This window comes from Pseudopipra pipra, chromosome 5 (assembly GCF_036250125.1).
Source record: "Pseudopipra pipra isolate bDixPip1 chromosome 5, bDixPip1.hap1, whole genome shotgun sequence".
In the NCBI taxonomy this organism is placed as follows: Eukaryota; Metazoa; Chordata; class Aves; order Passeriformes; family Pipridae; genus Pseudopipra; species Pseudopipra pipra.
Genome location: NC_087553.1, coordinates 61,961,212 through 61,985,494, shown reverse-complemented (window position 1 = coordinate 61,985,494; position 24,283 = coordinate 61,961,212). Strand labels below are relative to the sequence as shown.

Sequence of the window (24,283 nt, the reverse complement as noted above, 5' to 3'; positions counted from 1 at the left end):
AAAGATAAGAACATCTTAGTCTAAATGGGAGAAATATTTGTCTTTTTATTAGAAAAGAGTTGCTGTCTTTAGATTTTCCTTCCAATCATTCTGAGGATCTTTAGTGACACTTTCTTGACTTTATACATGAAAGAACGAAAGATTTGCTGTCTACCGTTTCATAAATGAAGAATGTTTTCCTCCTTATCACTTATAAAAATAATAAAACTCCCCAAATTCCACCAGAAAACCCAACTTGCAGTGAAGGAAAAGGTGGAATGCAAATACTTGTCCTTGTTTTCTCCCTGACTAGGATAAGCATTTCATTATCTGGTTCCTTCAGTTACCCCAGCAGAATGAATGGATGACGACAGCAAGCTTATCTCTTTGTCTGAGATGGTGATACCACCCCATCCAAGCTAACACTGCCTTCCCTGGAGCCACACAAATCATGGCTAGGAGTCAGTATCAAAAAGCTCCACGTCCAGAAATGAGCACATCTGCCACGTATTGTACAGAAGCAGCCAAACCAAAAAGACTCATAGGAAAATAAACAAACCTCTGAGGGATTTGAAAGCTGAAGTCAAACGTCTGGAGGTCAGTTCAGAACCGTGAAGAAAGTTAAAAAGGGATATATCAAATCTAATATATAAACTACAATTCCTGTATTAGTCATAGTTGTTATATCCCAAATTTTGTTTGGAAAAGGAAAGGCAGTGCTCAAATTTTCTTGCCTCTCCACTGTACACCCCCCTGAAGACTTCCCTTTGGTTTGCAAAGAATTTTTTTACACTGAGCAAAATATCTGGTTTACACTCATAGGAAAAGTTTTAATTAATTCTCATTTTACAAATCTTCCACAATATTTATTCAAGAGATTGACAAATTTCAGGAAGTTCACCCATCCCTGAAAAAATAAGTTTTGTAAACAAATCTGGCAACAAATTTATTTTAACAGCAACAACCCTGCTAATCTGTCAAGATGTAGTTTGTTTTTGACACTTGATTAAATTCTTTTTGCTCAAGAATAGAAAATAATTTGCTCCAAACAAACCGTTTAGCTGGGATATGGTGACTGTCCCTCTGCTATTTCACAGAACATTTAATTCAACAGAAAAAAGCTAATAGTGTAACGTTTAGCACTTTTTTTTTTAAAAACAGAAACCAGGCTAAATTTCTGTAGTCACAAAACAGCAACAACGTTAGAGGTTTCAGGGTCTTTAAAACCCATTTTTGGTGTGTCCCACAACCTGGATGAGCATTACTCCACGTCCTCTGATCACAAAGGAAGGGAGTGTTTCAGGCTGTAGTTCCACAGGCACTTTCTTGCCCAGACCCCTATTTCCTGGCTGTTTGTTCCTGGGTGTGTCATCCACTCGCTCAGTTCTCATCCAGGCTCAATTTGTGGATCCAGTTCCCTGTGTGGCAACACCAGCAGTTGTGTGGGTGCATTAGCCTGGGATAGCCTAGGCTGGTATGAAATAACAGAGTGGACTGTGCAGCATAGGTTGGTTTCATCAAGAAAGATGCCCATGTGCAGAAAAATGTTTTATGCAAAGAAACAGTCTCAGAGGTTTGCAAATATCAGTACAGCAAAACAAGTAAACCCCACTGCCTGCCATTAGTGTTGATTGAAACAAGAGATAAATAGGTGCTGATATTAAACGTGTGTGGACATCACCTTTCTTTGCATTAAGATTGTCCATCCAACTGGATTGCTGAGTGGGTGGACATCTTGAGGCGTTCACCTCTTGATTCTTAAAGAGATTTGGCATGTCATCTTACTGCTGCCCCTTAGCATAGGAAAACAATTTATGAATGTATTTCATGTCACAGCTTCCTAAAACTGCGTGTCCTGGTGTAAAGGCTCAGCTGATGCCAATGCCAGTATAGTCATGGTAGTCTGTACCAGTAGGTAAAACATCCATCCTTCCTGTCACTTCCCCAGCTCCTTCAAACTTAAAAGAGCAATCCAGATCCCAGTGAAATCAGTGAGAGCTTTCTTTCTGTGCTGGATACAGCTGTAGGCAGCCTTTTAAGTACAGCAATTAAGATATTGAGCTAATGTTAGTAATCCTTTCCTGCCTGCCTAGAACACCCAAGCTGTTTGAGCCAGGCTTCATTTCAGGCAAAAGCCTGAGGAAATCAGCTGGGTTTAAGTTGCATCTGAAAGGTCAGTCTGTGTCCCTGTGGATTAAGAGGTATGGGGGAATTCCAGATTTTGCTGCCAGCTTCTTGCTATTTATTTCTGGAAGCTGTTAGCTTAGAATTTTTTTAGCTAAACTTAGTTATGGGGAACTTAGATGCTAAGAGTGAGAGCTTTAGAAAGTCACATTTCTAGGTGCTTTAAAATCTGTTTATAAATCTACGACCCTTGCTTTTCAGGTTCCTTTTGAGATGGGATTTTAATTCACATTGTGGACACTCAGGACAGTGCAGATATTCTTTTTCTTTTCTAATACCATATGTAAGGACTTTGCCAAGTGAACCTCCCTCTCTAAAACAAAGAAAATACCCCTGAAAATCCTGGCAGAGTTTGACATCAGTAACTTTATACGCTACTATTACTGTGAGGCATTTTATTACCTAAATAAGTCCTCATTTAGAGGAACTTTGAATACACATTTTTTGCAGCATATTTAAAATCAATGAAGAAAAGGATTTATATTTGATGATGTGAAATAATAAATTTTTAAAATACAAGCAAATTAATTTAGTAACCTCTTGTTTAATTGGCATTCATGCTATTTAAAAGAAAAGGAGTGGTAGGTGTCTAAACTCTTCTCAGGTTGAAAATATTCTTTTACATTATTGACTTTAATTCTCTTTGTGATTTAATCCTTTTCTTTGAATGGTTACTAGGTAGAAATAGTGGGAAAGTCACAACCACAGGCAATAACATGGCAATTAACACAGAGGTACTGGAGGGACATTTAAGTAATTTTAAGTCGACATATATAAACATGACATTCCTAGTTTGAAAATCTGGACATTGTTTGCAGTTGGAAGATTTGATTACTTAATTGATTTTGATTTTCAAATTGCTTTTGAAAATCAACCACTGGTTTGAATCTGCTCCAGATGGGCAGTGACTGAAAATTGTTATAATATGGCATGTATTTGGTAACACAGATGAGTTGATGGCCTCATTAAAAGTATCTCAAACATATGCACTCATTAAAAAACCCTCATCTCGTGCTCAGCAGGGTCTTGGCTGAAGGGAACTGAACTGCTCTGTCACCCCTAAGGGCTCTTTCTGGCATGACAACGGGAAGAACTTCATAATGCTGCAGCACACAGAGGTGAATTTAAAATGTGTCATGGTCCAGTGTGCTGGCCTGTCAGCAAAGGCAGTGTGGTACAGGCCAGCACTTGTTTCCACTGTGGTCAGCGGGAACTCCTGTGTGAGTAGATGTGTCCCCCCAACCTGAATGAGAATCACACAACTGAGATCGTGGGGTCTAGGGGTCTAAAAGCAGTATTTATTTTTCCACTGACAGGTCATCAAAATTGTTGCCTATCTGGTTAAAAAATGACACAGAGAGACAGGCACTAGGGGTTGAAGGGCTCTGAATATCAGACCTAGCCATCCCAAACCTTCTTTATTGTCACTGTGGGGAAACAGATGTTTCAAAAGTACAGCACTTCCCATTCTAAAGGCAACAGCTAAAGCTGGTCTCACCAGTTGTGTCCTGGTACTTTTTTGTTTCCAAAAGAAGCCTAGGTTGACCATATAACATTAACATATACAGGTTTGTGTTTTATTAATATCAAGGAAGGCAAGGTAAATCCCATCCTCAACAGCATCCCATCATTCTGACTGTTACTTGCTAAACCGCTATAGGAATACTTCGCACTTTTCACAACCTCTGAAAGACTGAACAGGGTCTCTCCTTCAAAGCATTATGACTCAGTCCCCACAATGCAGTCATTTTTTTAAAGGAGAAAATGTACCATTTTTAGTAACAAGCTTGGCAAAGACACTGACCAAAATGATGTCCCTGGCACATAATGTCCCTGCTTTTTAGGATGCTTTGTAACCATTGCCTATATGAACTAAATGGCTTTTTTCTGTTTAGACAACTGGATTTTTGTGTGGCACTAGATGGCAATATTCCCTCAGCTCCAGCAATGGTCAATGGGAGCTATACACAGCAAAGGGACATATCCTGACCTTGTTTTCTTGTTATCACCCCCATAGCTCATATTATAACAGCCAGGTTTTATGTGACTAAACTCAATCTGGGCTGCAGAGTTTTTTTTAATCTCTGTGCATTCATCCACCTACCTTTACAGCTTCACAGTTCTCTGTCAAAACATTTATTGGACACTAGGTTTACTGTGTGGGATCTGTTTCATTAAGAAAGCTCTTATGGTCTCAGACTGTTCTATGATGTTGATGCTCAAATCCACAGGCAAGTATCTACATCCGGAATATTGCACTGGTTTCCCGCTGCCTTTTGTGTATTAATGTGGTGGCAGACTCAGTCAAGTCATTACTCAGATATAATGTTTCTTTATGTCAGTTGTAAGTAAATTATTTTTTCCAATCATGTTTGCTCTCATATAAAATAAGCATAATCTAAACTCAGCAACTGTAAAAAAGTGATTCTGTGTCGGTACCCAGATGAATTTGACCCTATCCGTGTGCGATATTTCTAAAGGTTTTCTCTAATCACAGAGCTTACAGACAGCAAGGAACAGGGCCAGTGATGAATATTGCATGTTTCCTTTGTGTGATTAGGATTTTGTTTGCTTTTGGACCACTTTATTCAGGTCCAGGTCTATTGAAATTGCTCCTTTCAAAATCTGGTTTGTCACTGATCTTTGGGAGTCTAAGGTCATTGTAATTATTTTCCAATAGCCTAGATGAAATGGTAGTGCTACCCAAATGTAGAAAGATTTCAAGGATGGCTTTGGACAATATATGTCCCAGGCAAGATATTGAGGTAAAAATTGAAATTATTTTGGAAAAGCCATTTATTTCCTGTTCCCCTCCTGTCTTAGAATCACCAAAGCCTCCTCTTCGAGCTGATGGCTGCCACTTCCCATGCACTCCATCACCACTTTTTTTCCAACTTACAGACTTATGTCTGTGCTGCCACAGCTGTTCTGCCACATGCTTCTTATTGCAAAGACCCCAAAACCACACCCACTGCCTCCCTCATCCTTGTATTGTACATCTCCATGTCCCTAGCTTCATACACCCCATCTTTTCCTTTCTTCCACTCCTCAACTTTCCCAGCAGAGATCCAACTTTTTCCTCCATCATGTCTCTTCACTGTCTTATATTTCACAGCCCCAGCTTTAATCCTCTGCCTCACAAGTGTCTGCCCTCATGTAGCTGAGTGAATCATGGTACTACTGCATTGGATATTGCTAAGCATGAGAATGGAGCAGAGACAAAAACAATACGCCAAATCCTCAGGTGGTATCAGGCTGCTGCATGCCATCTGATCTATGGTGATGGTAGGACTGAGACTATGCACATTGTGGTTACCATCAGTCAACTGATGGGTAGTCATTTGATGGGGACAGGAGCTCACAGGAACCACCAGAAGTGCAAAGTCCTGAGCAGTCACCTTGCAGTTACTTAAGGTTCCATGTAAAAGAGTATTATCCTCTCTGACATATATCAGTCCAACAGCCAGACTGAGCTTATACTGTGAAACAAAGAGAGAAAGTGAAATGTCCCTCCTTACGCACCATGCCACCTCAGGGCCCTGGTGCAGGTCAGTCCCCACCACAGCTTTGGCAGTAAAAGCAAAACTGGAGTGTATCCAGAGTTACAGGCCCTTCTCTCCTCACACACCCCTCCTCTGGTCTCCTGGAGAGCCACAGAGCCCAGCTAAAGATCTCAAAGTTCTTGAAACCATAAACAAACAAAATTTCATGGTGTTAGGAAGTAGTGAATTATTCTCATTCCTTCTGTTCAAAGGATGGAGTAGCTTACATATAAAAACCTGTCCCCTTCTGAGTGAACTGCACCACCTGAGCCCTCAGCCTGTGCCCAGCCGTGCTCTTTTCTGTTAGTTGCACACTCTTCTGTGAGTTGTTTTTACAAAGTCAACAGAAAATATTTTACTTGTGCTAAAATGCAAGGTTGCTTTTGCAAAAATAATCAAGTCCCTTTTGCTGATAAAATAGGGAAGATATAGTATGTTTTGTCAAGCCTGTTGAAGTAATTCTTGATTATGTAATAAAATACTTGACTAAGTGAAGTGCATCACGCTGTGTACATAGAAACCTCAGTTTGTGTACCCATAATTGCCCAGAGCATTCTTTCTTGTTGCATTTGCATCTTTTGGCATTTCACATCCTTGTTTATATGTTTACCAAACAGCTCAGGTGGTCAAGCAATTGCTTAAAGAGACAAACATGTAATATGCAGTAAATGCTGTAACATGAGATATACAAAGAATCACTGCATGGGTTCAGGCCCTGATCCAATAAACAGTAAACACAGAAAGAAGACTTCATTGGCCTCAACACGTTTTTCACTGAATCTTTACAGGCATTAGAACTTGCTTTGGAAGACAAATCACATGATTAAAATCCAAGTGTTATACATGTTGGGTGTGGACAAGTGACATAATTTCTTGCAGGCACTGAATGTTCTATGCCACCACACGTTTTTGATCTTGAACCACAAAACACAAAGTAGTTGCTGATAGCATCAACTTTGCTCAGGTGAATGAATATTGAAACTTGTCATTGACTTCCATGTTTTTTTTAAGGCAGAAGAAAAAGTAGTATTTTTTACCAGCACAAGAACTTCTCAAAGAGAAAAACATTTGTCAACCAATGTGCTTTTTACAATCATGATGTCTTACAGTCATCATGATGGAGATTGGGAGTGGGACCATAAACTCTGGCTTTTCCGTACTTTCTGTGTGGCCTTGTTAAAGTCAATTGACGTCTTTGTAGGGAAGATTCAAGTATCTCTGGAGCTTTCTTGAATTCATATTCTTGTAGTCATCTGTCTGCCTCAGTCCACTTTTGTCAAGATGGAGCAGAGAGAATGGGAAGGATCAGAACAATCTCTGCTAACTTAATGCCTTACATACTCCTAGTGCTCCTAGAATAAGTGCTCATATTCTTAGTTGCAAAAGACAGACTCTCAGGATTCCTTCTTCTCTGGCAAATGCTTTCATCCTTGGGCGTATAACTGGTGAAGCAATGGGAGAACTTGTTTGCAGCACTGACAACAGCATCATTTTTAGTCTTCTGTGTGTACTCACCCAGATTTTAGTCTGTTCTTAAGTTAAATCTGGATCCCCAAAAATCAGTTGCTGTGATGGAATCACTTCTTGATAACAAACACCTCAGGTTAATTGTCAAGAGAGTGACTGGTGGGTTTACATGTTTACGAGTCAATGTTAGGAAGATGTGTGCCTGGGACTTTTTTTGTCATTGTATGGGTTACTGACCTTGCTAGGCTGGGATCACTTTAGGTGAAATTAAGGTAGCATGGGTAGTACTACATGACTTTTAGTTTGTTCTTGTCACTCACAAATGGTACAGAGGAAGCTTTTAGCTGAGAAATCAGAGGAAATGGTGCATAAGGTTTTGGTGTAGGATGCTAAGGTACTGTTTTAATTTTTTAGGAAATGTTACCAAGGCAGTGAATGGAGAAGCTGTACTTTTTAAAGAGAAAGGAGTTGAAAATAAAACCTGACAGTCTCAGTAATTTAATTAATGAAATAACAATAATAAATACTCATAAACTGAGGTTGGAGCAGGTGTATGAAAATTCTCCTTAGGCTGCTCAATTTTTGGTGAGTAATTACCAGACTAAGAGCAAAATGTCTCCTTTCCCATGAGTTGGCTAAGGACAAGAGAGACACTGCTCTGGCTGAAATAGCCATTAATGGGAAAATTATGTCCTGAACCTCAGATGTGTTTGAAAAGTGAGAGAACATTTCCTTCATGTTGACAGACTGGAAGGCAATTAAGAATTAAATGCATAGAAATGAATGTTGTTACCCTGAACATTTTGTTATGCGAGTAGACTACTTCTCTGAAGCTGGCCTCTGTTGAAATCCCTCACTTTTTTGAGGACAGGCATTTGGAAGCTTGCACATCAAGTTCTGCTCTTTCCCACCTGATATCCCTCACTTCCTGTGTTCTTTCTCTTGGCATCAGTCTTAAGACAGTGCAGTCTCTCATACTCCAATCTATTGGTCTTTCCCTTGGAACCAGGATTCTTTGATTTCTTGAAAGATGTAGCATCTTCCTTGTATTCTCCATTTACCTGATAATCCAGAAGACATTTTTTCAGAGGTGTATGTTTTCTGTACTGCTTTAAAATGACCAGATTTCAAATCATCTTGAAAACCAAAGAATTACTAAAACCCCATTTTTTCCTTGACCTTTTAATTTGCTCCAATTAACTTTTCCTCCTTCTATTTTGCCTGCAAACTCCCAGGTTTTATTCTTGCTTGTGTTGCCTTGATCTCTCTTCATCTAATTGCTTTATATTCCCAGGGTTCTCAGTCCTGACCTTCTTGCAGTGTGAGAGCTGCTGTTGCCACCCTTGCCAGGGAACTTCTGCCTTGCTCAACTTTTCCTAATTCATCTGTTCCTAACCAGCTTGTGTACTTATTTCTACTTGATTTTCTACCTGCTCTGGGCTCTCTTTTAATTCTGGCTGCTCTTTCACTTCATGCCTCTCAACCTGGCAGGTTGAATCAGAAAACCACAGAAATCTGCTCAGAGGAATATAAGAAAAGAGGGACCTAAGGGAGGTCCAGAGAGATATTGGCAGTGACTCAAGGAAGAAAAAAGAGCCAGAGCCCTTTCTGCTCACACTTATTCCACACTCTCCTTCCTCGTTCCTGTGTGCTACGCTTGGCTCTCCTCTCATCTCCCTGGTCACCTCTATAGTCTCTTCTCACAACATACTTGAACCACAAGGATTAACAGGAACTACTTGAAAGCCCTGGAGATATATTTAGAGAGAAACCAGAAATTAACTGCTCTGTGGGTATTCACATAGCACCTGAAACAATTACCTATTCCACTTCCAGGTTAAGCTGGGGAAAGGCTAGCATTTCAAGCACATGTGTATTCCAGATGCCTTTCCCATCCATGTCTCCCATATCTCTCTGTAGTGTCTATATCATGAAATGTGCAGAGGAAAATCTGATTTATGTATATGGACACTGAACCCTTGCTGAAAGTAGATCTGTGTAAGTTCTCAGAGGAAGGAAGGACAAAACAAAGAAGATGGAAAATGTATTTATAGGGAAAAAACCACCTCCAGCCACACCAGAACCAATTCCTCTCCCCACCCCCAAACCCCAATCTAAACAGTAAGAGAAAGAAAATAAAGGATAAAATTTGTGACCTCTGAGTTCTGGAGATGGCTTGGCTTTTCAGAACAGTCCTATCACTGGGATGGAATCAGTCCTATCACTTGAAGTAGATACTAAACATGTTTAGTCACATGTCTGAAAGACTTTAAAACTTATCCCAGATGTTTCTATAGTTTTTCCAAGACTTAGAGATACAACCTTAGCATGGCGTAGATTATACATTGCAACTAAGAGGAGGGAATAAAGCTAGCAGCAGTTTTACAGTGTTCTGGTAACAGGTAAAAGATCACTGTACAAGACATCACACTGTACAAGCCTGGTTCATGCCTGTGCACAGAGACCTTATCTTTGCGAGATGTCCAGTCAGGTCAAAAGCTTCTTTGTGAACCCAGGAAACACATAAGACAGGATGGGCAAAGATCTGGTAGGTAAAGGGACAGGTTAGACTTTTTGCCAAGATAAATACATTTACATTATTATCAGCATAATTAGGTCACTTGAGGGTGAGGTTTTCCATATATTTTTTTACTAACATAAAGTCTAGGCACACCTTTCCTGGGGCAATGGAAGATTAGCTTCCTCAGTACTACAGGTTGATGCAGTGTGTGTTCCCAGATGATATGGTGTGGCCACATCCACTTTAAACCCAGGCTGCATCACAAGGCCCAACAAGCACTTTAAAATAGATGCAGATTAGCCACCAAATGAATATTTCTCATGGTTCCCCAAATCATTATCAGATATGTAGATATAGCTCAGTTCCAATCAATAAGTTGTACTGATGCATCTTTTCCAGTTTCATTGTATCAGCAAATTCTCCAGGGCACATATGTGTATTAAAGCATAGTTTAAGCTGCAAATGCAACAAGCATAGGCAGTGCCTGCCCCAGCATTAAACTGTCTGCTCGTGTTCAGCATGTTCAATTAGCACGCTCATGCTACACAAAACACAGGAGCACAGGACAGAGCTTTCTGAACTACTGTCAGCTTTCAGTGTGACAGCCACAGAGAGTCGTGCAGAACCATCTAGCAATGCTAGCCTAGCTCACAGGTCAGTCAGGTTTCTCCACAGTGGTGTTAAACCTGAATCTCAAAATTCTACCTCTTATCAGAGCTGTTAAGTTTGTGTGGATGTGTTTGAGTATCAACTAGATGAATTCCTGAGCAACCTGATCTAATTAAGTCTGCTTTGAGCAGGGTGTTTGAGTAGGTGACCTCTAGAGGTCCCTTCCAGCCTAAATTATTCTATGAGTCGATTTTAATGCACCTATATTGCATCCAGTTCCAATATTAGTGTCAAACTTATACTGTGCCCCACAAAAAAACACTAGGACTACCCGTAGTTAAATTGAAAAAAAAAAAAGTTGTATGGGTGCATTGTGGGCTAGGGAGCTAGATGCCTAATCTGAGGGAACCAGTGCACTTTGTATAGGGGTCCGTGCTGTTCCTGAGACAGCTACAGCAAAGCGGCATCATGTACAAACTTCATCATATAAAAAAGGATGAGTATTTGACTCTGGTCAAATGCTCATTGCCAGAGTGCTGAAAGCAGCATGGTATTTCCAGATTTAGAACATACTAGATTCTCTTCATAATGCTTCATTGAATAAGACAATTGCGGTGAAAGGACAATTAATGATTATTTTCTCAAGTGCAGACCAGGTCTGTGGATGAAGTGTCAGCAAGGAGCAGTTCCTGACAAGCAAACAAGCTGACGGTGTTTGGAAACTCCCTTAGAGACACAAGTCCTTTGTTTTAGTTCTCACTGCACAACATGACAAAGAAAAAAAATTTAAGTGGAGCTGATGTAAACTAGGGAGAACATACCATGATCTTCCTTCAGTTTATGTCCTGGGAACACGAAGGAGAGGGTTGTAAAGACAATGAAGATCATTCTCCTTTTCCTCATTTTGCTGGGAGTAGTATCTGGTAAGAACATGATTTCATTATGCTGCTAAAATTAGAACACTGTTGGCTGTTATACTTTCTCTTGGGAGCTTTATAATACATATTTAGGGATCAGACATGGATGGGAAAAATCAAGTAACAGTTATTTTCCTACTGAAATAGATTGAGCTCTGTGGTTACATCAGTATAATGAAGAGGATATGCCTCTTTTCTAAGATAATGTTGAATGAGGCACTTCATGTGTTATAGCCACTGCTAGTGTGACAGCACTGGAGTGGGAAAGGAGGTCAGCTCTCCAAGAAAAAATAAGTAGTTTTAATAGTCCAGTATTCTCCTTTCAAATATTGATAACATTTCTCTTTGACAAAGTAAAACAAGCAACCTAATGAGACCAAACAGAAAAAAAAAAACTTTTGGAGAATATTAGAAAGATAATATCACTGTCCTTGTTCAGTGTAAATGCATGGAACATTTGCCCATACAAATATGTTCATGTTAGCAACTTAAAGTAGATCCTCCAACTGCAGCCTGTGTGGCTCATGGAGCAGTGATGTTGCTACCTGTTCACTTTGGTCTTGAGGAACTGAAAGAGTTCTGCCATCCCTCAGGAACCTGTCAGTGTTTATTTTCCTGATGTCCCCAAAGCTGTGATGCAGACATTGCATGAGAATCTCAGCTTTCCTTTTTCTAACCTGTTGGTTTTGGAGAGACAAGGTGTGACTCAAGAACATTGTAAAGACTAACAAATCACAGATAAATAAGGCTTATATATTCATAAATTTCTCAAAGCTAATCTCATTATTGCTTTGTCTTGGACTCAGCATTCGTCAATGTTTGACATTGGCAATTATGATAAATAATATATTAAATTACTTCAGGCATATTTTGTTCTGCAAAGTAAAGAGGTAAGCAAGGACTTGTGAATACGGAAGGAGGGTTTTTGTAAAATCAGTTGAAAAAAGAAGAAGCCATTTAGATGCAGTACCAAAAAATTTCAGTTAAAAATAAGGATCAAAAAGTAAGAACTTGTGATTTAGAAAGACAGATCTGGAATAAGCAGCCAACAAAATCTTTAGAGACAATATAAAAATAGCAACTCCTTTCTACATTTCTAAATGTTGCAAATTATTTCATTGTTTTTATAAATGGTTTCCATTAATGAATTGTGGCTTAATGAGGGAACTGGATTAATCAGGTACTGTCCACAGGAGATTATATTCAAAGTTCAGCTCCACTTATGGAAATGTATTCCCAGAAGACTCTCTCAGCCCAGCCTTGTTTGCATGGGTTATTTTTTGTTGATGGTGTTTTGCAGAATCTGTAAGACTAATAATAAAAACTTAGTCCTTCACACATAAATCAGTAACAGCTCAGCTGAACTCGGTCCTATCGGAGCGTCAGCATGACCTGTTCAGATTAACTCTTCCAGGCAGACTCTTACAGTCTTCCCACCTCAGTGTCTCCCACATCCCAGCCTGTACCTCACCCACCTGCAGAGTATTTCCAAGGACTTTTTTTCCTTAAATGCCAGAGTAGTCCCAGCCAGATCAGTGATCCATGGACCTGCTGTATCTGGAGTGTGGGAGCATGGGAATCCCCATGCAGCTGTGTAGAGGCTGCAGCTCTAATGGCCTCAGACTACTTCCCTTAGCAGCTTTTTACCTTGCAGCTGTGTAGCAAAAATAAAGACTTCCCGGAGCTTTTCCTACAGTAATTGCTGGTGTATGAACAGCCTGTCCCAGCCCCTGAGTGAGCTGTATCTGCCTTCCTTTTGGCACCCATTGTGTAGGAATTTCAACTGAATGCAGCCAGCTTTCCTGGAGAGTGTTTTGGATGAGCCAGAGAAGCACCCCCAAGCAATAGTCAGCCCTGCCATAGTCTCGTGTTGGGGCATGTTGCCAGTTCGAGGATGTGAAATTACTAAGATGTTGTTTCGGGACATACCTTAAAAGCTGTTGTGATTTATGTTTTCTGGACACTCTTTATGAAATAAATCACAACAGGCTTTGTCAAAAATAGCAAAAACTAGAAGCTAAATAACAGAGAAAGCAAAAGGTTTGATTTGGGGACTCCAGAGATCTGACTGGCAAGCTGTTGGATGCCTCACCAGTATGGGCTGCTTCAAGGCAGTTTTGAACCATAGGGAGCTTTTGTGGATCCACATCTCCTCCAAGGACTCCAGGTTGCTATTCCATGCCCAAAGCAGGAGACACAACAGCACAACACCCAAAGTTGTTGCTAACTCACACTACTCACGAGCCAGGCATGCACAAAGCTGTCCTAAAAATAATTAGAAGAGGAAAAATGGAGGAAATGGGTGCTGCAGACAGCATAATTTACAAAAAATGTTTCCTTAACATCCTGGTCTGTGTGATTCTATGTGCTTTTTGATGTGACAGTGAACAGAGGCAGCAATTAGTACAGGGAGCAAAATAAAATTATAGAAACATCCTTGATTTCTTTGCTTCTATAGAAAGACATACATGAAGGCAAACAATAATACTCCAACAACACTCTAGATGACAACACTATAGGACTGAATTAGAGTTTGATTCTTTAACATTAGCACTAGGTTTACCACCATGCATGCCCCCGTTTATAAGCAAAAAGGGAATTAGTCCATTTTGTGCTCAATAATGGCAGCTCTTGGCAAAAACTGTGTACTCCTGATAGCCCAAGATTTCCAGAAGTAATTTTGCATTTATTTTCATCTTGCAGGAAGAAAAACCCCGTTGCTTAAGGGTTTACCTGCAACAAGCACTGTCGAAGAAAACACAGCAGCTGGTGTTTCAGTCTGTGACTTCAATGTAACTGTTTCTCCATTGTCTTCTGAAGGTGTTGCAATTCTTCCTACCATAGTAAATTCAAATCCACTTACAGAGGCTTTTAATATTGAATCAAAAGGAGGTCTTGAATACAGGGTGAGTTTTACATTTAGCTTGAGCAATGTTCAGTCATGGATGCTGGCGTTTCCTGGATTACTGAGCACTGAGAGTGCACAGTATCTCATCTTTTAATCAGAAATGAGTTGTACATGCAGATGTGGTAGTATTTGGACATGCTGTAATAGATATGACCAGTGAATAGCAACAGTTAATATGACTTTTAATTGCATCTAGGCAAAAATCACTCATCACAATAATTCCATTAATTCTCTGATAGAAAAGATATGATTTTTAGAAAATAAGAGGTGAAGAAGAACAAGTAGAACCCTGCTTCTGTTTTGAGGATTTGTCCATAGTTTTTCAACTTAATTTACATGAAGTCACTGTGAATTTGAAGTGGCTTAGTTAAACCACATGCAGCTTCTGTTTGGCCACTCTCACCTAGAATTAATTAATTTGACTCACTTCCAAAATAAAGGCAGATGAGTCAGACCAAAGTAATTTTTAATTCTGAACGAAGACTGTGGCACATGAGGAAGTTATATTGAGGTAAGAAGTTATCAGCTTTCCACACATCTGTGATCTATTTCTATCCACTGCATGCTCTTTCCTGTGGCAAATGCAGAGCAACTTCCATTACTTCAGGCTAATTTTCATTGTTGGATAAATTAGCAAGTATTAGCTCCCATTTGTCACTGGCAATGAGTGTTCAGACACATGATAACTTGTCATCCCATTGTAACTTGCTTCTATGTCTGAGGCTGAACAGTGGCACTGAAGAGCATCTTTAAAAGATACAGATAGAAACTGAGAAGCATCTTAAAAATTTGAATACCCTTTTCTGGGTATTTCCAACGAAGCAGAACTGCTGCAAGGGCTCTTTTCTTGTTCCCTTTGCTGGTGTTTCTAGGAGAAAATTTGGGAAAAGTAAGACTGTCACCCTGAGCAGTTGTGGCTCATTGATTTGACCTGCCTGAGGGGAGCTGCTGCAGCTCACATGCTCCCACACTCCGACCTCCCAGCAAAGTACAAAGCTCAGTTGTGCTAGCTCTGCTGGTTCTTTACTGCTCCCCAGCCAGGCCAGTGAAATGGTTAAAAAAACTTCCAGAAAAGCCCTCTTTCACCTGTGAAGCATAGGATGTGGCTGGACAAACACCTGGACTGGGTCAGCTGAAGGGATCATAGAATCATATAGTCATGGAACGTGCTGAGTTGGAAGAAACCCATCAGGATCATTGAGTCCAACTCCTGGCCCTGTGCAGGACACCTGAAGAGTCACAACATGTGCCTGAGAGTATCATCCAAATGATTCTTGAACTCTGTCAGGCTTGGTGCTTTGAGCACTTCCCAGGGGAGCTTGTTCCAGTGCTCAGCCACCTTCTAGGTGAAGAACTTTTTTCTAATCTCCAACCTAAACCTCCCCTGACACAGCTTCATGCTGTTTCCTGGAGTCCTGTGTGACAGTCAGAAGGAAACAGATATGTCCCTTAAGCTGACTTTGCTGCCAGAAAATTCATAATGTGGGATTCCCTTTCTAGGCTGTATTTTGGCATTTTGAATTAAAATTATTCCTTCCACTGCAAAACATACTGCAAAACACTGCTTGCTTCTGTCCCATGCCATCTTTATGTTGTGAAGCATAAGAATTGATGTTGCTGCTTTTTGAGTGATACTGAGAAATTAATCTGGAAGAAAAATAACTGCAAATAGATAAAAAGTCTCTTCTTGGTTTTTTGTCATGGCAAGGATAATGGAGAAATTCTTGTTCTAGCAAGTTCAGAGTGACACAAGGAGTAAAATGAATGGCCAAAAAATTTGTAGGCTGGAGTCTGCTTCTTCCAAAGTGCCAGTTTATATTAATTTCATTCCACAGCCCCATTACCAGAATGGCCTGTGAACCTTTGTATGTTTTGCTTGAACCGTAGCTGTTTTCAAGGTTTCCTAACTCACTTGGAGGAGTAGAACAAAGAGGTAGAGTCAGTGAATATCAGTCATGACAAAATCATAAAGCAAGCTACATACAAATTCTACAAATTAGCAGATGAGCGTTAATCACAACTCATAAGGCAAGGATAAATACAGGGGTGTTCTTAGTTCATTTATTTTATGAGCATCGCTGCTTTTCATTACTTATGCTATGCTGTAGAAGATTTGTTCAATATATTACAAAAGTGATGTCATCCTAAATGAGATATCTCAGCTCTACCTACTGCTATTAGACCTTCGCTAAGATATAGAAAAAGACAGTGTTTCATGTATGAATTATGGGGTTTTCACATTAGCTAAGTACTTCCTAGGACAGGTTTTTATGTATTTATGAAGCACATTTACTCTGGTTGCTGCAAGACAAAGCAATATCACATTTCTTGATATGTTTTGAAATTTCTGAGAAAGTCACAGTTTCTGAGATCTAAGCCCTGCCCATTCCACCTTGCCTTACTCTTAAGATTCCCAAGGGTGAGATGTGTTGAAGGCATGAAAACATACTTCTGCCTGAAACTACCCGGGTGCTGTTAGTGATGTTCTCTGAATATCTTGAAGGTGAAGGGGAGGGTGGGGGGCAGAGAGTCGTGAAATTCCAATGTGGAATGAGGGGTAGACAGTTATGGGGTGACTCTAGACCCCCTTTCACAAAGTCTGCACCTGCTTCAAGTATGTACAGTCCCACCTTTTTCAGTAAGCGTTGGTCCTGCCTGGAATAAAGGTGAATAGTGGCTCTTAGCCTATGTCAGTGGCAAGCTCTTCTCAAAAAGGTTCAAAAGCAACCTAGAAAGAAACCATCTAGATTCACATCTTCACTTCCAAGGCCTCTATAAAGGAGAGTGTAAGATGTATATTTAGACACATTTAGTCTGGCTGTAGTTACAGCATTAATGAAAATATTTGGCTGTGAACTGGAGGGATAATACCCAGCGCACATTACTTCTGCTTAGAATAGGACAGTTTCTCATTTTGAATTCATTGCATCTGCTTACTGTATTTGGATCGCCAACTAACATTCATTTTGGAGACCAATCTTTCCGCTGGTGTGACAAACTTCCGTAGCGTGGTTTTTCTGAGGTAGCATCAAACTTCTATCTGTATAATATAGGAGGAAAGGAAACCATCCAGGACACAGTTATTTTCTCTTGCAGTATTGTAACAAAAAGATCCACAAGGTTCCAGACAGCAGTTTTTTTACATACCAGAAGGCACAAAATATTTGTGCTTCTGTTCACTCTCCTTTTTGTTAATTGGCTCTATTTTGGCTTCTTTCTTCAAACCACACAAAAAGGACATCACTTTTGTATTTGAACTCTGGCCACAGTATCTAATCTAAACCCAAGGATTTATTTCATTGTTCTCCTTCTGCATCCTCTCCAGCCTTCTTTATTCTGCAGCACTGTGAACAGAGACACTCTCTTTGTCACATACACTTGCGAGACCCAACTCTCCTCCTTCTCCAGTTCCGCAGCACCCTGCTACTATGTTCAGGCTTCACAGCTCTTTAGCTACACAGTAAACTGAACAGTTACCTTTTCCTTTCTTGTCCAAGAAAGGAAAGTCCTTGGGGTTTTATTGATTTCAACAGTGAAGTTTGAAACATACAACTTTCAGCATCTGGCTGTTGCTCTGGACTCATCCAAAATCCAAAATGAATGCATTTAATGTTTTTTCGTGGAGTGTCAGTCTTATGTTTGTACATATTCTGTGTTAAGAGGAAATATGCAGAGGTGGAAGCCTTAAAAAACACCCAAACACAAAGCAAATGTTTGCCTTATCAGTCTTGCAAAACTCCAGGCCTAGGTTACTTTTGAATTAGTTCAGCATTTTCACCAAACAGTTCTGGTCTCTCTCTCATGCACTGTACTTGTGCAGCTCCCCTCTTCCTGTGATTTCCTGCAAATTTTCTCCCAGAAACAGGTTACATGAGGAAGGGGCAAAATGTAGTCCTGACCTTGAAGGAAAAGCATTGCCTGTGAGGCAGGACAGCTCCTTCCAGGCTTTCTCCTCCTCAAACTGGTCCTCACACTGAAGATCCTTGAGTTGCTCCATGAAACCACAACAATTTGGTCTCTCTCTCCACTCTGTTTTTGTCACATTTTTGCCACTGAAAAGAAATGTGCCAGCAAATAGAAGGTGATCCGAAATACTGTTTAGTGATGGAAAGTATCCCTTTACTTTATTCACTCATCTAGACCATAACTTATTCACTCATCTAGACTATAACTTTTATCTCTTGCATCATGTGCTAATGATAATCTTTTATTTTCAGGTTGTTACCACTGGAAACCCTGTCCTAGATTATGAAACAATGCCAAAGAGCTTTGATTTACACATTTTCGTTGAAGATACAACTGGAAGAACTGACCTTAGCATATTGACTATTCGAGTAACAGATAAAAATGAACATCCTGTATTTAGAGGAAATATGGCAATTCAAAGTAAGATAATGGTAGTATTTGAAAAGAACAATATTTGAAAATATGACATCAGCTTAAAAAAAGCTATAGCTGCATATGGTGCCCATAGCTAAAGTAGTCTATGAATTTTCCTTTACAAAAACGAGGGAGCAACAGGACATGGTGTTTATCACAGCTTTATTTAACACAAGTATTTGGTGTTCTTCATCACTGGAAATGCCCTTTTATTTTTCTTGAAGCTTTGACCAAAAATTATTTAACCGTTTTGAAGCACCTGAAAAATTAAAAGAAAAAAGAATTTATACCAATAAATATATATGTTCTTTTTTGATTAGATGAATACCTACCTAGAAATATATATTAGAGACTTGAAGTTTAGTGGGGATATAACCACTGTGTATGGGTACATGTTTCAGTAGTTTGTTGAAAATTGGACTGATTTGGACAGGCCAGATAAATTTAAATAAGTGTGTATTATATGTGCAAGAATTTCTGAGGGAAAATGATAAAAAAATTGCTTTGCAGATGTTTTACATCTGTATGTTGCATTTGCATCTGCACATGAGAAATGAAGTGGAAAATCAGTTTGAAGAGTGAGACCTCAATGGTCATGATCTATGGTGGTGCAAATGGAAAGAGGTGGAGAGTTCTGTCTCCTGTGTGGGGCAGATGATGTTAACCACCTTTACTTTAGACCATAGGCAAAGATGCAATGGGGGGGAATGTGTAGTAGCCTTAGGAATGAGGCTGGAGAGTCTGGATCCAGCTGTGGCCAGTGCAGGCTGTGCATGCCATGGTACCTAATGCAAGTGGCAACTCCCTCAAATGGATAGGAAATAATTGTCTTACTCTCTGAGCGACCTTATCTTTCTCATTTACTAATGAGAAGGACCTGGAAAAACTGTACCAGGAGGCAGCAGAATATGGTGATGTATTTGTCATGTGTTCACACGCAGACAGAACAGTTCAGATTATTTCATGATGTACTGAGAGCCTGTTTGAAGACTTGGTATTCTAACATCACTGTATGGCAGAGCACACTTCAGTATTCAGTTTTTAAAAGTCTGAAAATTCTAAACTGTGATCCCTTCATGGTACCTGTTCAAAGCTGGCTGCTGACTCCCCAGGTCTGGACTGGCAGCAGTATAATGTGGGCTGCAACTTGCCAGTTCTGTCCGGCCCGCTCAGATTCAGCCGCTTCACTGATGCCTCCTAAGCACTTTGACATTCCTGATTCCATACAATACTTAGTTTGTAAAGCAAATTAGCTTCCCCTAGGGAAGAGGTTGTGTCATCTTCTCAGTATAGCTGGTGTCTTGCGTATCATAGGTGCTGCTGGAATCTAATAATAATTAAATGTGACACTTCAGGGGATCAACACAGCATGAAACACACTACGTGGGAGCTTGTTACAAATAAGTGCATCAGCTTAACTCTCAGCTAGAGCTGCCATAAATTGGTGAGCACAGATGTCTGATCTGTCTGACTGTGTGGCTTTAGTTAACAGTACCAGCTACAATTAGACACTAATTGCGCATTCACTGTTTATGAAAAAGTATCTCCATCTCATTAAACTTTATATTCAGATTGTTGTCCTCTGGGAACAACTCATTATGCTGCTCTGGATTTCCCACTGCTCTGATGAGAAGCAGCGATCAGTAGGGGTCACAGTGGAAATTAATAGTCCAGAAAGAGCAGGTCCAGCAGACACGAAAAGGCATAAAGCAAATAATGTGATCTAAAGACCTGTTGTCCTGTTAATTGCTCTACCCAAGGAGAGATAAACTTCTTGCCAGTGGTTCAGTATGGGGTAGCCCAGCTGTGAGAATCCCTGCTACGTAAAGAAATACACCTTGCACTGAATTAGCAACCTTAGTAAAGCAAACATTTAAATTGGTGCAGACCATCCACTGTTTACCTCACAGGTATAAAGGAAAAACAGAAATGAAGAGGAAAAGCTCTGAGCTCTCCTGGCAGGGCACAGGAGGTGAAGAGGAAGGGGATGTTGATGAGGACCTAGCGCAGAACTGTGTTCTCCCCATCTGAATAGTAAAGAAAGACACAGATGTAGTCCAAGTGCATAGTTTTACTCTGTAAACTGTGAACAGCTCAAGATAGGCCATATGGAAAGATCAGTCTTTTCCCTGGAGGCACAATTCATGTTGCAGTTCGCAGCGATGGTTACCTGTTTACAGATGTGTAATTGGTTTCTTTTTATCTTTTGAGTATTTGTGATCTTTGTGATGATTTTGGAATTACACTTGTGAAGTGAGAACATGCAGCAAGCAGTAATACCTCCACACAGCTTCAGTGCATCGGTTTGTTTGCTGCTGGGTACTTTATTCTTACCCAACTAACACTGAGTACACTTATATCCATGCAGCTCTAATGATCTATGTGTTGGAAGGAACACGTCCACAAAGCATTTACCAAGTTGATGCAGCTGATCCTGAAAATGCGAAACTCAAAGTAAGTTGTATTAAAGAAAAAAAGCCAAACAGAGATTATATAATCCACTGTATCTGAAAAGCTAATTACCAATATCTTTCAACAACTTCCTTCCTTATCAGGAACCCAGGAAAAGGTTTAGTCAGGAAAAAACAAGCATTTTCAATACTAAAGTTAGAAAACCCAGCCTTAATATTTGGCACAAGTTGTATTTTGAGTTCTTAACCTTCCAAAATTAGGTGATATTGAAGGCAGAGTTTGACATTGTTAACCAGAGAGGCAGTAGAAACTGTGACTCTTTAAAAAAAAAAAGGCTTGCAAAACATTTCTTGCAGATGAGAGTGACTAAAAGTAAATAAGTTTTTTAACCTTCTGTATCAAAATGTAAATTCTTTTAAATGAGACTGTAAGGAAATCACTTACCAGGCAACTGAATCTCAGGTTTTTGACAATGCCAGGGCAAACTGTGACCTTCAGTTACAAAAATGTGTTAGCTGATCTGAAAATACTCTCAGTATCAGAAAAAAATCTGCAGACAGGGAAAAAGTAACTGCACTTACCTAAGAATTGTGTTGTATCTTTGGTCTATTGGCTTTGGCTTACAAAGCCAATAAGTACAGCACATTCAAGAACTGAACCCAAAGATGCTACTTCAATGTGTAGTATTATTCAAGAAAGCAATTAGCTTGAAGTCCATCCTCAGGCTTTGCCCAGTCAAAGCTCCAAACCCAAGCTGGTGAGAAGGGAAGCAGAGCTGTGGGAGTTTAGCTCTGCTTTGTGTCTAAAAGCAATGGCAGTAAGTTCCACAAGCTGACACATCTCAGGCTTAAGAAGGTGCAAATAGAGAAATGCCGTTACATCCTCGGACAGATCTGCTCAGTGGATTTTGCAGGGTACTTGCATGGTGCATGACTCTATGTTGTTGCATACTTCAGATTGTATGGGTATTATTAACACCTGCACTAGTAAAGGAAATGTCCTTGGGGCTACTAGTGCTGGCTTGGCATGTGAAGGTAGAGGGCAGGACGTGGTGGGAATGCCTGCCACATAGCCACAGGGAGTAGGGTGCTGCCTTTCTCCCTACTGTGTACAGTGTTGGGGTGTTCTTCTCCCTCCCACACCCATGCACTGCTGTGGTACCCATTGGTGTTGTGCAATGCACTAAGTGGCTGCTGTTATGTCCCACCTCTGTTAGCACTGGGCTGTTGTGAACACCCTCCAGCCTCACCCCCTTATGTACTCTGTGAAAGGCCACTCTCCTCTCCTTGTCTTCTCCCATCATCTGGATCCCCAAACATCATTGCCTCCTCCATAGCATCTGTGTCCCACAAGTCCAGCCTTGCCCCTTCTCTCTGTCCTTCTTTGTGCATGCACTCTGCTGCCACCACAAAGCTGATTATCTCCTGCGGTGCTGTGGCCCGGATGGCTGCCCTTTCTGTGAAATTCTAATTGCAGACTTGGAGTTCCCAGAGGTAGAGAACAGTGTGACCTTTGATGTAGTTTGGTGTCTGTGACTCTTCACTGGCTGTAAGCAAACCACTTACAACCAAGTTCAAGCTGTTCGGGTGTGATGATCAGGGCCTTTGCAATCTGTGTGTCAGAATTTCATTGTGCAGTTTGAGGCAAATGCTGTACTGTAACTTGGCCTGTTCTACAAGACGAGGAATGAATGGAGGGATGTTTAAATATACAAAGACTAATTCCTTACTCTCTTCATTTCAGTATTCACTGCTCCCTACGACAGTGCCGTTCTTGATCACGGAAAGTGGAGCCATTTTCTCCACAAAAGAATTTGACTATGAGAAAGATCCACATTGGTGAGAATGTATTTTATTCACCATGCACCTGTTAGCTTACAGCAGTCAGAGAAATGTTTTCCTGCATAGCCACAGAACAATTCTTGTTTTTTTTTCTTATTTTACAGTTACTTTTTAAATGTAACAGTGACAGATCTGGAGGGACTCAACTCAACTAAAACAGTAAATATAAATATAATTAACATCAATGATGAAAGTCCTTACTTTACCACGTGAGTGAAAATTTTCCATTGCACTCGAAATGTAGATGTTTTCCCAGGTTTACTGTTTTGGCATCAATGAGACCATGTAACATAAGGGCAAATAAATATAACAACAAAATATAATCGAAAAAAGTATTTTAATTTAGTTATGATTCCTGTTCTTACACTGGAAAGCTTTGTCCTAATTTCCCTCTTTTATTCTTATATATATTCTTAGTAGTTTAGAGTTTTCCAGGCTCTGCCTTCATGCTAAGAAAAGTCAAACAAACTTGTTGTACTTTTTAGCATTTAGAGAGATTATAGGTATGCAAAGACCTTTGGACAAGTTCAGACAAGGAGATTCATTTCAACCTGTGTGAATACAATCATCTAGAATTTACCCTTTATGCAGGTGTGCATTTCACCATAATGATGTTTATTCATGCAGAAATGTCTAGACATAAAAAAGGTCTCCCTTTTGATCTGTCTTCCTCTTCTTCCCAGACACACTTGTAAACAATCCCAGCAATTTTTTGAAACGTTGTCTCTTACTGTGTCATAAGCAGGAAATTGTGTCATAACACACAAGTCAGAAACAGCTTTGAAGACTAATGGAGTTTTAGTTGGAATCAGGAATATTGTTGAAAATTCGGAAAAATGGGAAAGAAAATGCATTTGCCACGAGCAGGCTATTTTGTGGTGGAAAGCATGATGGACGGTTGTTTCTAAAGCAGGAGTTTGACAATTGTTGCAGTCCATCTGACTCTAGTGTCGATTAATCTTTGTCACTTGCATGAGACACTAATGGGATTCAAGACACTCTCTTTATGTCTCTGATTCTGAGACTCTACAAGGCCCTGCTGAGAATATTTATGATGGCTGCTCTCCTGCCATCTGTGCAAAGGTTAAGACAGGATAACACCTGGGGCCATGCCAAGAGGTTCCAGCCACTTGTTTGGAACAACCTTCTGGGTGTTTTGTGAAGCCAGAACAATGCATGGCACCTGTGCCGAAGTCAAGGATCTGGATCTTGATGGGTAGAGGGCTGGAGAATCTGAAGAAACAGAAGAATTAAATGTTAGAAAAAGGAATGGATTTTTGTTGTTGTTGCTACTACTTATTTGATACTTGAACCTCATGTCTGCAGTACACAGTAATCTTAATAGCCTGGCCCACGTTACTGCACTTCTGCAAGAAGGAGGAATCCTCTTCTCAGTGCCAACGTCTGCACATTGTGTTCTAGACTGATTATTCCCTCCAAATGTTGCCATTTCTGTGTATTTATCCTTATTTCTGGAATGCTAAAGGAGCTCTTTTAAATATTTATCTACTTGTTTGAATGAG

General features: G+C 40.1%; 1 protein-coding gene across 1 annotated transcript in view; it reads left to right on the top strand.

The window, feature by feature from the left end:
• The first annotated feature begins 45 nt into the window (after positions 1-45).
• The window catches only part of CDHR3 (cadherin related family member 3), a 48,177-nt gene continuing 23,939 nt past the window's right edge, over positions 46-24,283 (top strand). The window contains exons 1-7 of the mRNA XM_064656337.1: positions 46-4,507; positions 10,949-11,225; positions 13,923-14,125; positions 18,345-18,513; positions 20,876-20,961; positions 22,663-22,757; positions 22,865-22,969. Coding sequence (XP_064512407.1) covers positions 11,180-11,225; positions 13,923-14,125; positions 18,345-18,513; positions 20,876-20,961; positions 22,663-22,757; positions 22,865-22,969 — 704 coding nt within the window. The 5' untranslated portion in view covers positions 46-4,507; positions 10,949-11,179. The remainder of the gene's footprint in view (positions 4,508-10,948; positions 11,226-13,922; positions 14,126-18,344; positions 18,514-20,875; positions 20,962-22,662; positions 22,758-22,864; positions 22,970-24,283) is intronic.